This window comes from Microchirus variegatus, assembly GCF_963457635.1.
Source record: "Microchirus variegatus genome assembly, chromosome: 17".
NCBI lineage: Eukaryota > Metazoa > Chordata > Actinopteri > Pleuronectiformes > Soleidae > Microchirus > Microchirus variegatus.
The window spans coordinates 10,580,902-10,594,190 of NC_139818.1; the positions used below are offsets into that span (position 1 = coordinate 10,580,902).

General features: G+C 39.2%; 1 protein-coding gene across 1 annotated transcript; it reads left to right on the plus strand.

Annotated features, from left to right (window-relative positions):
* Positions 1 to 451: 451 nt before the first annotated feature.
* Positions 452 to 2,609, plus strand: LOC310938955 (large ribosomal subunit protein eL19-like). Its single transcript, XM_083903609.1, has 6 exons — positions 452 to 498; positions 1,518 to 1,624; positions 1,718 to 1,840; positions 1,979 to 2,099; positions 2,219 to 2,329; positions 2,415 to 2,609. The coding sequence occupies exons 1-6, from the start codon at positions 494 to 496 to the stop codon at positions 2,539 to 2,541; spliced, it is 594 nt and encodes a 197-aa protein (XP_083759735.1). The 5' UTR covers positions 452 to 493; the 3' UTR covers positions 2,542 to 2,609.
* The last annotated feature ends 10,680 nt before the right edge of the window (positions 2,610 to 13,289 follow it).

The following is a 13,289-nucleotide window of genomic DNA, read 5'->3' on the forward strand; positions in this document are numbered from 1 at the left end:
TTAATGTAGGTTGGAGTTTAAATAAAGATATGTCACTGATGAGATTATGGTCTGGGTTCTCTTTAAATCAGTCAAAAGGTTCATCCTACTTTACCAAACGATGTTGTCAAAAAACAGTGACGCATCAATACAAACAAACCTAACACAAAAAATACTTTTTAAAATAATCATTTAAACATGGTTATAGTTCGCCCTCTAGCGGTCACACAGAAACAAGACGTGGACTAGGACTGTACCACTGTCCCATGATTACGGGAATTCATCATACGCTCAATATAGTCTTTTTTTTTTTTTACAGAGTGAGCTTTACATGTGCATTTTGAAATGAAACTTTATATTTGAATAATTACTTTAATAGTTGACGTCGCAGATCAATTGTTTATATTTTCAATTTTCTGATACTGCTACAATTGAGTCACCCACGTCACGATAGCTATAATGGTCAGGTCTGACGCTCTCCGTTTCCTCTGTCTCTGTCGAGCTAGCAGCAGCCATGAGGTAAGCTACACGTCACTTGTTAAAATATGACTTTAATCCTGGCGATAACTTCATATTTTTGTAGGCTTTGTTATTAAACATGAGAGAGAGGTGACTGGCTTTGTTTGCCTTGGAGTCACGTCGTCCATTTCCACCAGAATAGTAAAATGTCCGGCCTGTGTTGAGCTACCGAAGCTCAGCTAAGCTAAGCAAAACATGTCACAACATGCTCCTGTACCACACCAGGGTTGTCGGGGGCTAATCAATTAGCAATAATGAAGCCTGTTGTCACTAAGTCGAATACAGGTCATTATCACAGGAATCAGTCTATTTCTGTCAAACCTGATGAAAGCTAACCTGGCTACTGAACAAATGTTCCTCGTTCAGACTTGGGGACATGGGTGCTCAACTGTACCTGGACAGAAGAAATGATCAATTAAATATCAGTAGAGTTTGCACCTGAAACGTTACACATTTAAACGTTATACAAGTGTTTTTACACATAAAATATTCGCTCGGTATGTTATTTTACATGTAATTGTGCATGTAGATGTATTCAAAAACAAACTTTTGTGAAGTATCATAGGAGTTTGCATACGCTGTACTATGACAAGCTGCATTCAATAGCAGAACATGTATTTTAAAGTACAGATAGAAATCTGGTAAAACTCACTTGACCTATACTCCATAATTGTTTTTTAAGTGTTATACAAGTTAAGATTGGAGTTGTTAGCATTGATATGTCAATAACGATGATGATGTGTCCACAGAAAACTGCCATGATCATAAGCAATACTTTGATCAATTGATCAACAGTTAAGGTATACATGAAAGTGAAAGTTAAAGAGATCAGTTACTTGTGGTTTTAAATGTTCTGGATGGGCAAAAAATAAGAAGAAAAGCATGAAGTATAGCATTCAAGCCAATTATGATTGATTCTGCGTGTTTGCATAATACATACATATATTGACTTTCGTTGGTGTTGACTTGGTTTTTGTTTTGTTGTCTGGCCTAATACCAATATTTTCTTGTCTCAACAGCATGCTCAGGCTCCAGAAGCGCTTGGCCTCCAGCGTCTTGCGCTGTGGCAAGAAGAAGGTGTGGCTGGACCCAAACGAGACAAATGAGATCGCCAATGCAAACTCTCGTGAGTTTAGTTATGCCCCCTGATTAAATGCATGACCTGAACTCTGTGATGTAGCTTATTTTCTTTCAACGTGTTTTTGTGTTTGCGCTGCAGGCCAGCAGATCAGGAAACTGGTCAAGGATGGCTTGATCATCAGGAAACCTGTGACGGTCCATTCCCGTGCTCGTTGTCGCAAAAACACACTGGCACGCCGCAAGGGACGTCACATGGGTTATGGTGTGTATGGTCCCGTTCTCATTTGATTGTAAATTGGTAGCACTGAAACGACACAATCCCATCGTATTGTAGTTTGAGAAAAATTTGAAATGGATAAACCTGTTGCCATTTGTAAGTTTTTGTAACTTGCTTCCATAGGTAAGAGAAAAGGTACAGCCAATGCTCGTATGCCAGAAAAGCTGATCTGGATGCGCCGCATGAGAATCCTGCGTCGTCTTCTTCGTCGCTATAGGGAGTCCAAGAAAATTGACAGGCACATGTAAGCTTCAACTCCCTTGCTTATCACAAGTGCATGAATGTATGTAGATTCAATCTCCATCTCAAGAAGATATCCTCTTCTTCTTTGAAGCACTCTGACATGTTTCCTGTTTACACCAGGTACCATAGTCTCTACCTGAAGGCCAAGGGTAACGTCTTTAAGAACAAACGCATCCTGATGGAGCACATCCACAAACTGAAGGCAGACAAAGCTCGCAAGAAGCTTCTATCGTAAGTTGCTCTTTTTTTTTGTCTTGATGTTTTATTATTTTAATGCCAAAGCTAATTTTGTCTGCACTGCCTTTCATCCATCCAGTGACCAGGCCGAGGCTCGCCGCTCAAAGACAAAGGAGGCTCGTAAACGCAGAGAAGAGCGACTCCTGGCCAAGAAAGAAGAGATGATCAAGAACTTGTCGAAGGAGGAGGAAACTGCAAAGAAGTGAATTTAACTTGATTTATTTTTCTTCTCAGATTCTCCCTTTTGTTGTTTAATAAATTTGGGTAAAAGTGACAGTCATTGTTTTGTGATTTTATTTTGGCATTGGCTTTGAATAATTAATTTAGTTGACTATAATACATGGGTTAGAATATTTCTAAATCAACCTGCTGAATAAGGCACTCTCTGGTAAACGGTATTGTTTAATAAAATGCAAACCGTTATATTGAAAATAAGCAGTCAAAATATAATGAGTATTCCCATCTTGGGTCACCCATAATGTGGAGGTTAGTCATCAGATTCTCTAGTAAAGAGAAAAACTTTACTGACACTAGAGGCCTGTGTCTCAACAGTCCAGCAGATGGCAGCAGAATACATGTAAAGGTTAAAATGTTCACACAAAAGATGTCCATTGATTTCAGTCCTATAGATGTTAAAACATTTATCTTCTGATCTAATCTGTTTTGCTCCTCATCTCATGAACCTTGTTTTAGTTAAACATCACCATCGGCAGTTTTCAGGGCCACAAAATACTAATACGTAAAAATTGATTTACATTATGCAGTTAATTTAACCATGTTATCTTGCATAACATATTACCAAAGTATCTACTTCTAATGGCCTTTGTTAAACTACAAGAAGCCTCAGTTGCAATTTATCTTGACCTACATTAAGCATCTATGCGTATCATGAGAAAGTAATAGCGACTCTGAAGACATCCATAATTTATGAAGCACTTTTGGAAAGCCTATATGTAGTGGTAAATTCTCTGCTTAGGCATGCATTGTGGAAGCTACTACAGATGAGAGTGATAGAATAAAATGCTACTTCAAAAACCAAAGTCACAAAAAAACACATTTGAACTTGCTGATGAATGCAGCAGTGGATCTACAATTCTTGTTATTTTGGTGTGAGGATAAAATTCATTTTTTCAGTTAGTAAAAGCTGTCTAATGGTAAGATAAAGGGTTGAAGGGTCAAACATCCTTGTTTTCCTCCACCAGCTGCCTTCGTGATTTCACACTAACGCAACAAACACCAGCATCTTTCTACCTGGTTTTACTCTGGGTAGAAGTAGCTTTAGTTACCATCATGCTTAAACAACAGCAGACCCTCAAGCTTCAGATGCTGACAGTGAAGAACTTTCATATTAAAAGTTTATGTATCAAATGCACAGAGGAGCTGGAATTAATTCCTGTCCGTTTACCCCGACCTGCTGATTTAACGACTTAATGATTCGATGCACATCAGCTTCACAAATTGTACTTTTGCAAAAGAAAAATGCAGTTTAACTGAATGCAATGATTACTAAATTGGATATGTGTTGTATAAATAAAGACAAAACCAGTCGTATAAATCGATATGGGATCACAGGGATTACTGAAGGAGAAAACGGGCTTTGTGCAGCGAGGCCATTTTGTAGCTGGGTTAATGTATTTCTTCATTACCAGGAGGCACTCCTATTTCCTCAAGCGTCACCCTTAATGGGATTAGATAAGGAGAGGAATACGAGCTGAAATGAAGCAGCGCGCTTTATTACAATTGGCCTTCAACCCAGGCAAAACAAATGGAGCATGCACCAGAGTTCAGGAGATCTTAATGTAACGTGAGAGAGTAAGTACATTTGGAGAAATCATTCAGACGTCTATGAAACAATACCCTGCACTGTCTGATGACCTTTATGATACGCTGTTCATCACTCTATCATCTGGCGTGGGCTTTAACTATAATCTGACAACACTTGATTCGTCATATTCTACACCACACTACACTGTACTAAAACGTGAAAAAGCAAGGAGATCACAACAGATGATGTGATTATAAAAGGCATGTTTGCTGTGTTAGACTTAATAAAAGTATATTAGAAGAAGACGTGTGGTCACTGCCAAAGTGGCATCATTTTATATACAATTTACAGTATAGCTTTACAATCACATCGACAAAAAACACTTACACATTGTCTTTAACTGTGCAGCAGATCAACTTTAAAAAAAAGAATACATTACGCCTAATTACATTGGCACCTCTCTGTTGTTTACTGCTCACTTACAGTGTCTGGGGATGCAGAGGCTAACTGGTGTTTAAGCAAAGCAGCATCCGAAGAGCAACATGAATGAATACAGTTACAGACAGTGCCAGTGTTTGTACACACTGAATAATTAAAATACTACAAATTAAGGAGTCCAATGTCAAGTATAAAAAAAAAAAAGTATATGTGAGAGTTTTCCAAGCAACATGAATATGTTAATTAATTGTGTCACTTATGGCTGAATTGCCAAGTGCTGCTGAGCTGGAACAAAGCTGCTGAAATCAGAATGATAAACTCTCAGATTAAGTTGAAGATAGAGTGGTGGTCAAACGGCTGCAATATGGAGAACTCTGAATGTTGGGAGTCAGTATCAAGAGCATACAAGTTACATCTGATGCTTTCTTCACATTAATATTGCAGCCAAAAAAAAGAAAAAAGAACAGAGCATTGTATTCTTCAATATTTCACACTGCTTTCATTTTTGTCTCTTTCTTTCTCCCTGTGGTCTCTTTTCTCAAAACCTTTGCATTTTCCTTTGTAAAAAACACAAGAGCTCATTTTCATGAAGTTTGCAATCACAGAGAGAAAAGGAAAAAAGAGCACAGCAGCTTCAGCTGATAGCAAATAAAGCATCTTTTAGTGGAAAAAAAGTAGCCACGGTTAACTTCTAATCCCCTGGAGCCTTGAAGGCAGAAACCTCAAAGTCTGTAACACACTTTAAATTCAAGAGGTAATTTATGTTTGCTTTTCAGTCATCAGATAGTGATGGTGTATTATAAAGGCTCTTCTGCAGGAATTTCAATTAGACTTTGTTGGCTTATGTATATATACAATATGTATATATGCAGACTATACGTACATACAGTATATAAGTAGAGTAGCTTATACTGAGTATATCTACACATACTCACATATGCTGAGGAAAAGGCTGAGGCAGAGAAATTGAAAATGTCATATCCACAAATGGACAGTGATATATGAGCCGTGGGGAAGAGAGAGAGAGAGAAAACCTGTCCAGTGGATTCTCAAATCCTTTTTAGTAACTTAATGGATTTTGTAAGTATACTTTCAAGATCTTACAGCATGCTGGATGCAGAAATCATTTAAAGTCAGAGCCTGGTGAGGTTCAGGAGGCTTATATGTTACACATACATCATAACAACTGAGGTGTACTATGATGTATATCCAACATGATCATAATTATGAAAACATATGCCGCTCTACACACAGACAGAGACAACGAGATATGTAGCCTGTAGAGCATGTACTACCTAAACTAGATATTCTTCTTATTTTAGACACTAAACATAGATTTTAGTTGGCTGGTGTTTTAACTGAAACTTTCTTGTCCAATCTCATCCAATCCAACTTTAATTGTAAAGCACTTTAAAACATCCATAGTGAACCCAAGTGCTGTACAGAAGAATAAATAAAAGGCATAATAGCTCACAGGAGGCCATAAGATACATTTAAAACAACTAAAATAAATGAAAAGACATAAAAACGTGGATAAAAACCACAATAAAAACAGATCAAATAAACTACCAACACAGATTTAAAATGTGATAGAGAAAGTGAGGAAGGATTTGAGAGAGAATCTGATGAAATCAATTCATTTTGAATTCCTGCAGCCCTGAGTGATGAGGTGCTCTTTTTGAAAAGTAATGAAGAGATCAATATGAAAGAAATCAGGCATATGTAGAAAGTATAATAAGAACAGGTGCTGCTGTACAGAGCTACAGTACTGTATGTGTTGAGCACTTTCTTGATGTATAAACTGTAACACAAAATCAGTAGAAGCGAACCATATAAAGTGTTTACACATCATTTTGAGACATGATGAATAACAGCCTGGTGTAGTAATGAATCACCAGATGCCCTCAAGTGTCAGCACGAAAGCCAAAATAACCTTTTTTAATGACGAAAACAAAAGCAAATCAAGTCGAAAGCACTCGCCGACTCCTCATGTGCTCGTCTGTCAGCTGTGCTGCTTGACCTCTGCTGATTTTCCCTTTTCAGTCAAGAGGCCGAATGTCTCCCAGTGTCTAGGTCTTATGTCACCCGGTGGCATTGCCAAGCTTCACACAGGAAGTGATTTGTTTTTTCGTGTCAAGACAGATGGAGGCAGCAGCAGCAGCAGCATTGCACTAGTAAAGTTAGATGACAGCAAATAGGTTGGAGTGATTGAAAACACAAATAAGCGCCCACAAACACTTTCTGCTGTCAGTGTATACACACCAACACTCCCTCAGTCAGGTCTGATAGTATTTCTTCACAGAACCAATTTTCAGATGAAGGACGCAGCATATAAAAAATGTTACATTGTTTCTGTATATGTTCACAAAGACTAAACAGAGGCAGAATAATAACATTAACCCTTCTCTTACCAATCCTGTCCTCGCTGACAGGATTTGGCAAGCGCACGTACGTCTCATTACCGTAACTTCTAGACTGTTTGTGATATCTCGAAAAATTCATAAACAATGGACTGGCAATCTGTACAGGGTGTGACCCTGCCTTTCACGCCTATGTCAGCTGAGGTTGGCACATCACCCCACACGTCCCTCATGTGGACGATAAAGGGGTAGAAGACGGATTATCCAGATTATCTTGATGGTCATAAGAGGGTTAAAAATCACCCAAAATTACACACTGCAGCTTTAACTTTCACTTCATTATGAACGGTCCTCCGTCGAGATTAAGAACCGATGTGAATGAAATTGGTAATTTTGTACGTGATTGCTCAAGATCAATCAAATCAAACCCAGCGTTGATGTAAACAATGGTGGAAAAGAGCTCCACTGAAGGATGATAAAGTATAGCCACTCCACTAATCACATGATTTAAAGGGTCATTTACTAAATTGGTGTGTGCAATTTTGGACTGGAACCAGGCTGTAAAAGCTTGCATGCTGTATTTCACCTGACTTTTCTAATAATGCTGACTATACTGTATAGTGGAGGATGCATCCACTTCTGTTGGTTGAATAGCTGATTTGGCAGTTACATGCATACAAATTCACAGTGTCATGAAAACATATTCATTCTTATAATGCAAGCTATGAATACATTATGGTTGGTAGAGTTTTCAATGATACTATGATCAATGATTACTACTAATACTACAACTACTACTACTGTCATCACCACCACCACCACCAACACTATGACTACAACTACTTTCACCACCACCACCACCACTACTACTGCCACCAACACTACCACCTATACTATTACTGCTGCTACTACTACCACCACCACCAATACTATTACTGCTACTACTAACACCACCAACATCACTACTACCACCACCACCACTTTGACTACTACAACAACCGCCAATACTACTACTACTACTACTACCACCACCACCACTGATACTACTACCACCACCAATAACAACACAACTACTACTACTACAACAACAACCACCACCACCACCACCACCACCACCACCAATACTACTACTACAACCACCACCACCAATACTACAACCACCACCACCAATACTACTACCACCACCACTACCACCAATAACAACACAACTACTACTACAATACTACTAGTACAACTAGCCAGTGTAACTTGGCTTCTCTGTGAAATGAAAAGTTCTACAGATCATTCGACTGAACCTCCCAGAAAAGGTCAAAGTTCAGCTTCCAAATTACTCCATAAATGTGTGCCACTACTTGTTAGTTTGTTTATTTAATTTGAGCTTGGATGGAAAAAAATGAGATTAAAGGAGATTTTTCTTTTCAGATTTTTTAATTCTTGCAGAACTCTATATTCTGTGTATTCTGTGACTTTTCTTTCTCCCTAAATGTTTTATAATAACAAAGTTGATTCTGGAAACTATTCAGATGTTTTTGAAGCTAATCCATGCTCATAAATAAAACTCTCTTGATCTGCATCTTCTTGTATTGTGTGTAAAGAATAAACAGTAAATCACCCTGGGCTTCCCCTAAAATACTTATTCTATGGAAGCAAATGAGCATATGTGAATACTCAAATGTAGCATTCCCAGTGTAGGCTGCTTCAAAGACAGCTTTCATGTATCAGCCGCGGGCCGACCGTGCTTTCTCTGTCCTGTTCAAAATAACAACACTGACTCTTTGCTACTCCTGGATGTCAGTGCACATGTCTTTTACCTCTGGACTTGTAGCACCTGCTCTTGTCACTGAGAGAGTGTTTGTGCAAGAAAGGTCCTGAAAAAGGTGGAGGAGATGGTGACCATGCCAGGTGACAAGAGATGAGACCATGCATTAAATATGCCCTCTTCATATTGAATGGTTTAGTTGGCCAAGGGTCTGAAGGAATCTAAACAAAACAGGAGCCAGAGGACGGCGACAACATGAGATGAGGAGGAAAAGACCAGTATCACCTCACTTACAAAATACAGCTGGAGTGTGACGTGATGTAAGGAGTCAGTCAAATACAAGGGGACTGGGTATATATCAATGATTTATATTAAAAAACGTTTCCCAAAGCCTTGAAACACAAACTAAAATGATATACACTTTGTAAAATCCACAGACTGCACAGACTGCAAAATAACTTCTCAAAACAGCTTTTATATGCTTCTGTCTTACACAGCATTAAAATAAATATTGATGCAATAAACTAAAAGCACTACTGTCAAGTGCACAAGTATAAATCAATGGAGGCCTCTTTTATACAGTGACACATGAGTGTTCTTCTGACTGAGTTTGCAGGTGCAACATGAGACTAATGAGACTAATTGGTAATCAGGGAGTTGCGTTTTGAAGGTCGGTGTGTCAAAGTGTGCAACATGATGCAATTTGTGTCCAGAGATTTGCAAAACTGATTTAGAATGAGATCTGAGCAAAACCAGAGGAGGAGTTTAGCAGTGTGAAGTCATGTTGTTGTTGTTGTTACACAAGCATCAGGTTTTCAGAAGTATGTATACGTCCAATCTTGGATGATGTTGTAATGAAAATATTAAGTTATATATGTCAATTACATTCTATTTAGGCTATTAATTAACTTGACAGTATTAGTTGCTTGAACTCATTTAACTCCACATCATTGCAAGTCTTCCAAAACTATAATCTAAAAAGCCTTTCATGGATGGATTTGTTTGATGGTCATCCATTCATTTAATCTGGTTATCGTTTGAAGGAGCTGGAGTCAATCTCAGCCCGACACTGGGTTAGAGGCCAATCGAGCATCTCAGTATAACCAAGTGATGCTGGGTTGGAGAGGCAGGGGGCAAATGCTTCATTTCAAGACTCCAGTAATCCTAATCCCAATCTGCATGTCTCTTGACTGTGGGAGGAAGCTGTAGAGAAAGCTGATGCAGAATGGGAAAAACATGAAAACTCCACACTGAAGAAACCCTGATCAAATCAGGATTCAAACCAAGAAACTTCTTGTCATTAGGCACCAATGATTTAACCATGTAGAGACCAATCTACAGGACATGATGCGTCTCTCTGTTTAAGGTCAAACAAGACACTGGAGACAACTGACACAATACCCATCATTTGCACAAAATACTTGGAACATTAATCCATGTGCAGAAATGATCTGCCCTTACTGTGAATTAAAACTATTTTCTGGTTTTAATTTACACATTCACACATACTTTATTCAATAACATTTGTCACAGAATTTAAAGGGTCATAAGCCATGTTTATGTCATGTTAAATGTATATATTAACCTGTATAACCTGATAATCTTACATTGTGTGTTTTATTTCTGAAGGATCAACCGTAACTGAATCTGATTTTTCTTTCTTTTTTCCCCACTCAGGTTAGGAAGTAGTTTTTGCATATTTCATGTTGTTTTGTTGTTCGGGTAACTTTACCGTTTGGTTCATCTCTCATTAGTCCTCAGCCAGATGGTGAACACAGTGGGTCATTTAATGTCTAAACACCATCAGGACGTGTTGGATACCAAACAGAAGCTGCCCATATATTCAGTTCTCCTGCCAGCACATATAGATATACCTTAGTATCTACAAGAGGCTTTTTTTAAACCAGTCAAACTCCTGAACACACTGTGACCAGAATGACTTAGAACACACAGCAACCTGTCCATACATTAGTAAAAAAAAATCTGCTGACTCTGCATTCCTTCCCGAGGGGAGACGTTTATTATTATCGTTACTCTACCGGTCTCTGTGCTGCTGAGCTTCTGCTGTGTGCGATGACAGGAGTGACAGGGTCACATATCAGCAAGTTGACACAATAAATCAGTGCCATGCGGACAAGAGACTGAACTGCAGTCACCGGGGTGTGCTGTAAAACACTGGGAAAGAAGCAACGCTAAGGGAAAATAGATATTATTATTTGATCTGTGAAGTGTTTTGTTTTTTTGCCGTTTCTTTGCCATGCACCAACAGGCTTTATTTTCCACTGACACTCCTGTCCTCCTCTCTTCCCTGTCCTCCTTTCCTCTCCTCCCTGACTATATAATCCAGTGCTATTTTGAGCAGGGATTTTTTTTTTTCCTCCAGAATTTGCATTGTTGCTATATTCCTGCTTCCTGACGACGCCCATGTGCTGAAATCGTCACCCCCTGCCGTGATTTTTCGTCCAGCGGTGGCGCTCTCTTTTTTACAGCTCACACACAGTGATGAGGATGTGAACGTTATAAGGCAGGGAACGATAACTGCATCAAATGGTACATTTAATGAGTTTTTTTGTTTGCCTCGAACTAAACACTTTATTGCAGAAGGACAGAAGAGTGGAAAATGATTTGCCACAGGACACATGACAGCTCAGTCTTATATGCAGTGCTTATCACTGCTATTTGAGCCAGGATTTCAAATTCCTCTGCTCATTATCATGGAAGAGAGGCAGTGAGAGTGAGAGAGAAAGTGAGAGCTTACTGGTGCAGTTAGGAGAGAGAGCGCCATGCCATCTCCATCACCAAAGTCAGCAATTTTTATAAAATGAGTAGCTTGGTGTGCTGCCAGTTGCACACATTTCTGTCTCTCTCCCTCTCTACTGAGACAGGAAAAAAAAAATCACATTTGATTCAGTTTGATAACAGAACTGGGTCATGATTTGAGAAATGTTCCTCACACCACAGCAGGGACACATACAACACACACGCAGAGACACACAACACGCTCTCTGCCAGCTATGACCTGCCAGCAGCTCCACCATTGCCAATTAATTTTACAGGGAGTTAATCATATTATTTACGCACATTAAGAACATCGCAGCCTGCCCAGGCTCTGCACTGTCATCTCAGATGAAAAAAAATCAACTTCACCTAAACTATGTGACCGTGAAAAGGGGGCATTTTATGATTTGAAAGTGCAGTTATTAGTGCTGTTTAGAAGATTGACTGAGAAAAAAATATAAAAGTGGATACATGGAAATATCTGGCAATCACTTTGGTTCAGACCCAAATAGCTGAATCTCTTGCTTTTCCAATACTTTCAGCACCAGCTTTGGAATTTGTGCTAAACATCACATCCTAACGTGCCACAAAATCACAAGTCGCGGCCCCCAAAGTGGTCGCTGCGAGGCAGCTGATGAGGTCCATGTCCTCAAGAGCCTGAATAAACACATCAAACCATGAAGAGTTTGGTCAAGAGCATTACTGATCGACACTAATCAGACAGTTAGTCAAGGGTAAATAACAGCGGAAAAGTTTGTTCATGCGAGTTTGTCTACACATTGCAGTTCTACTATATTTAACAGTTAAAAGCTGCAATTTCATTTCTAATTAAATGAAACAAGTACACATCATTTAGGGCAAAAGTGTATGAAGCACCACAACTTACAAATATCTTCTGTGTAATATGACAACAAGATGTTTTTCATACATTCGTGCTTTACTACTTAATTAAAAATGTACATATTTGTTGTGAAGTATTTTACTTAAGGCAAGAAGACCGGGGTTCTCGACCTCGTTGGAACAAGGGCCTTTCTGCAGTTTGCATGTTCTGCACGCGTTTGCACAGGTTTTCTCCGGGTTCTCCGGTTTCCTCTTGCAGATTTGGGCATGAGGCAAATTGAGTGTATGAGTGTGAATGGTTGTTTGTCTCCGTGTGGCCCCGCGATGGACTGGCTATCTGTCCATGGTGTGACCCTGCCATATCGATTGGCACAGTGCCACCTGTGACCCTCATGTTGAGGAAGTAAGGTGTTTGGTGTGGTATTTTTGTTTGAAAACGATCTGCATCTTCGTTCCATCACTGTTTTTTACAGTTAGGTTTAAACCTAAACTTTGCAAGTCTGGACGCTTAATCGCAATCTCGAAAAGTCAGACAGATTTGGATGAAATTTTCAGGAAATGTCCGCAATGGGACTCTGGGTCGGCAGCCCTGATCCTTCATGGCTGGTTTTCTGCCAACAGACAGCTCCCAATCTCCCTGCAACAAGACATTTAACCATCACAATGAGGCTGATAAATTGGGGTTAAAATCCAGCATAGATTTACTTTAATTTTTTAGAATTTCACTGAAAAAAAAAAACACAATCAGAACTCTGGACTTTGCAGTATAAATCCAGTACCACTATCCAGTGCACTTTCTGAACTGATAGTGCCATGAATTGTGAAACAAAAAGTCATTTAACCGAAGTATGAATTATTTCTCAATGAAAGGTCACACGGCGCGAGATTTCATCAGACTTTTATTGAGAGTTGTGAGGATCACGGAGCAGCGAGCCATGCAGAGGACCAGCATGGTACTGTGCATCAAAGTAATAATGGTATTTTACCTGGGTTATACTGATCCTGAGCCAATCT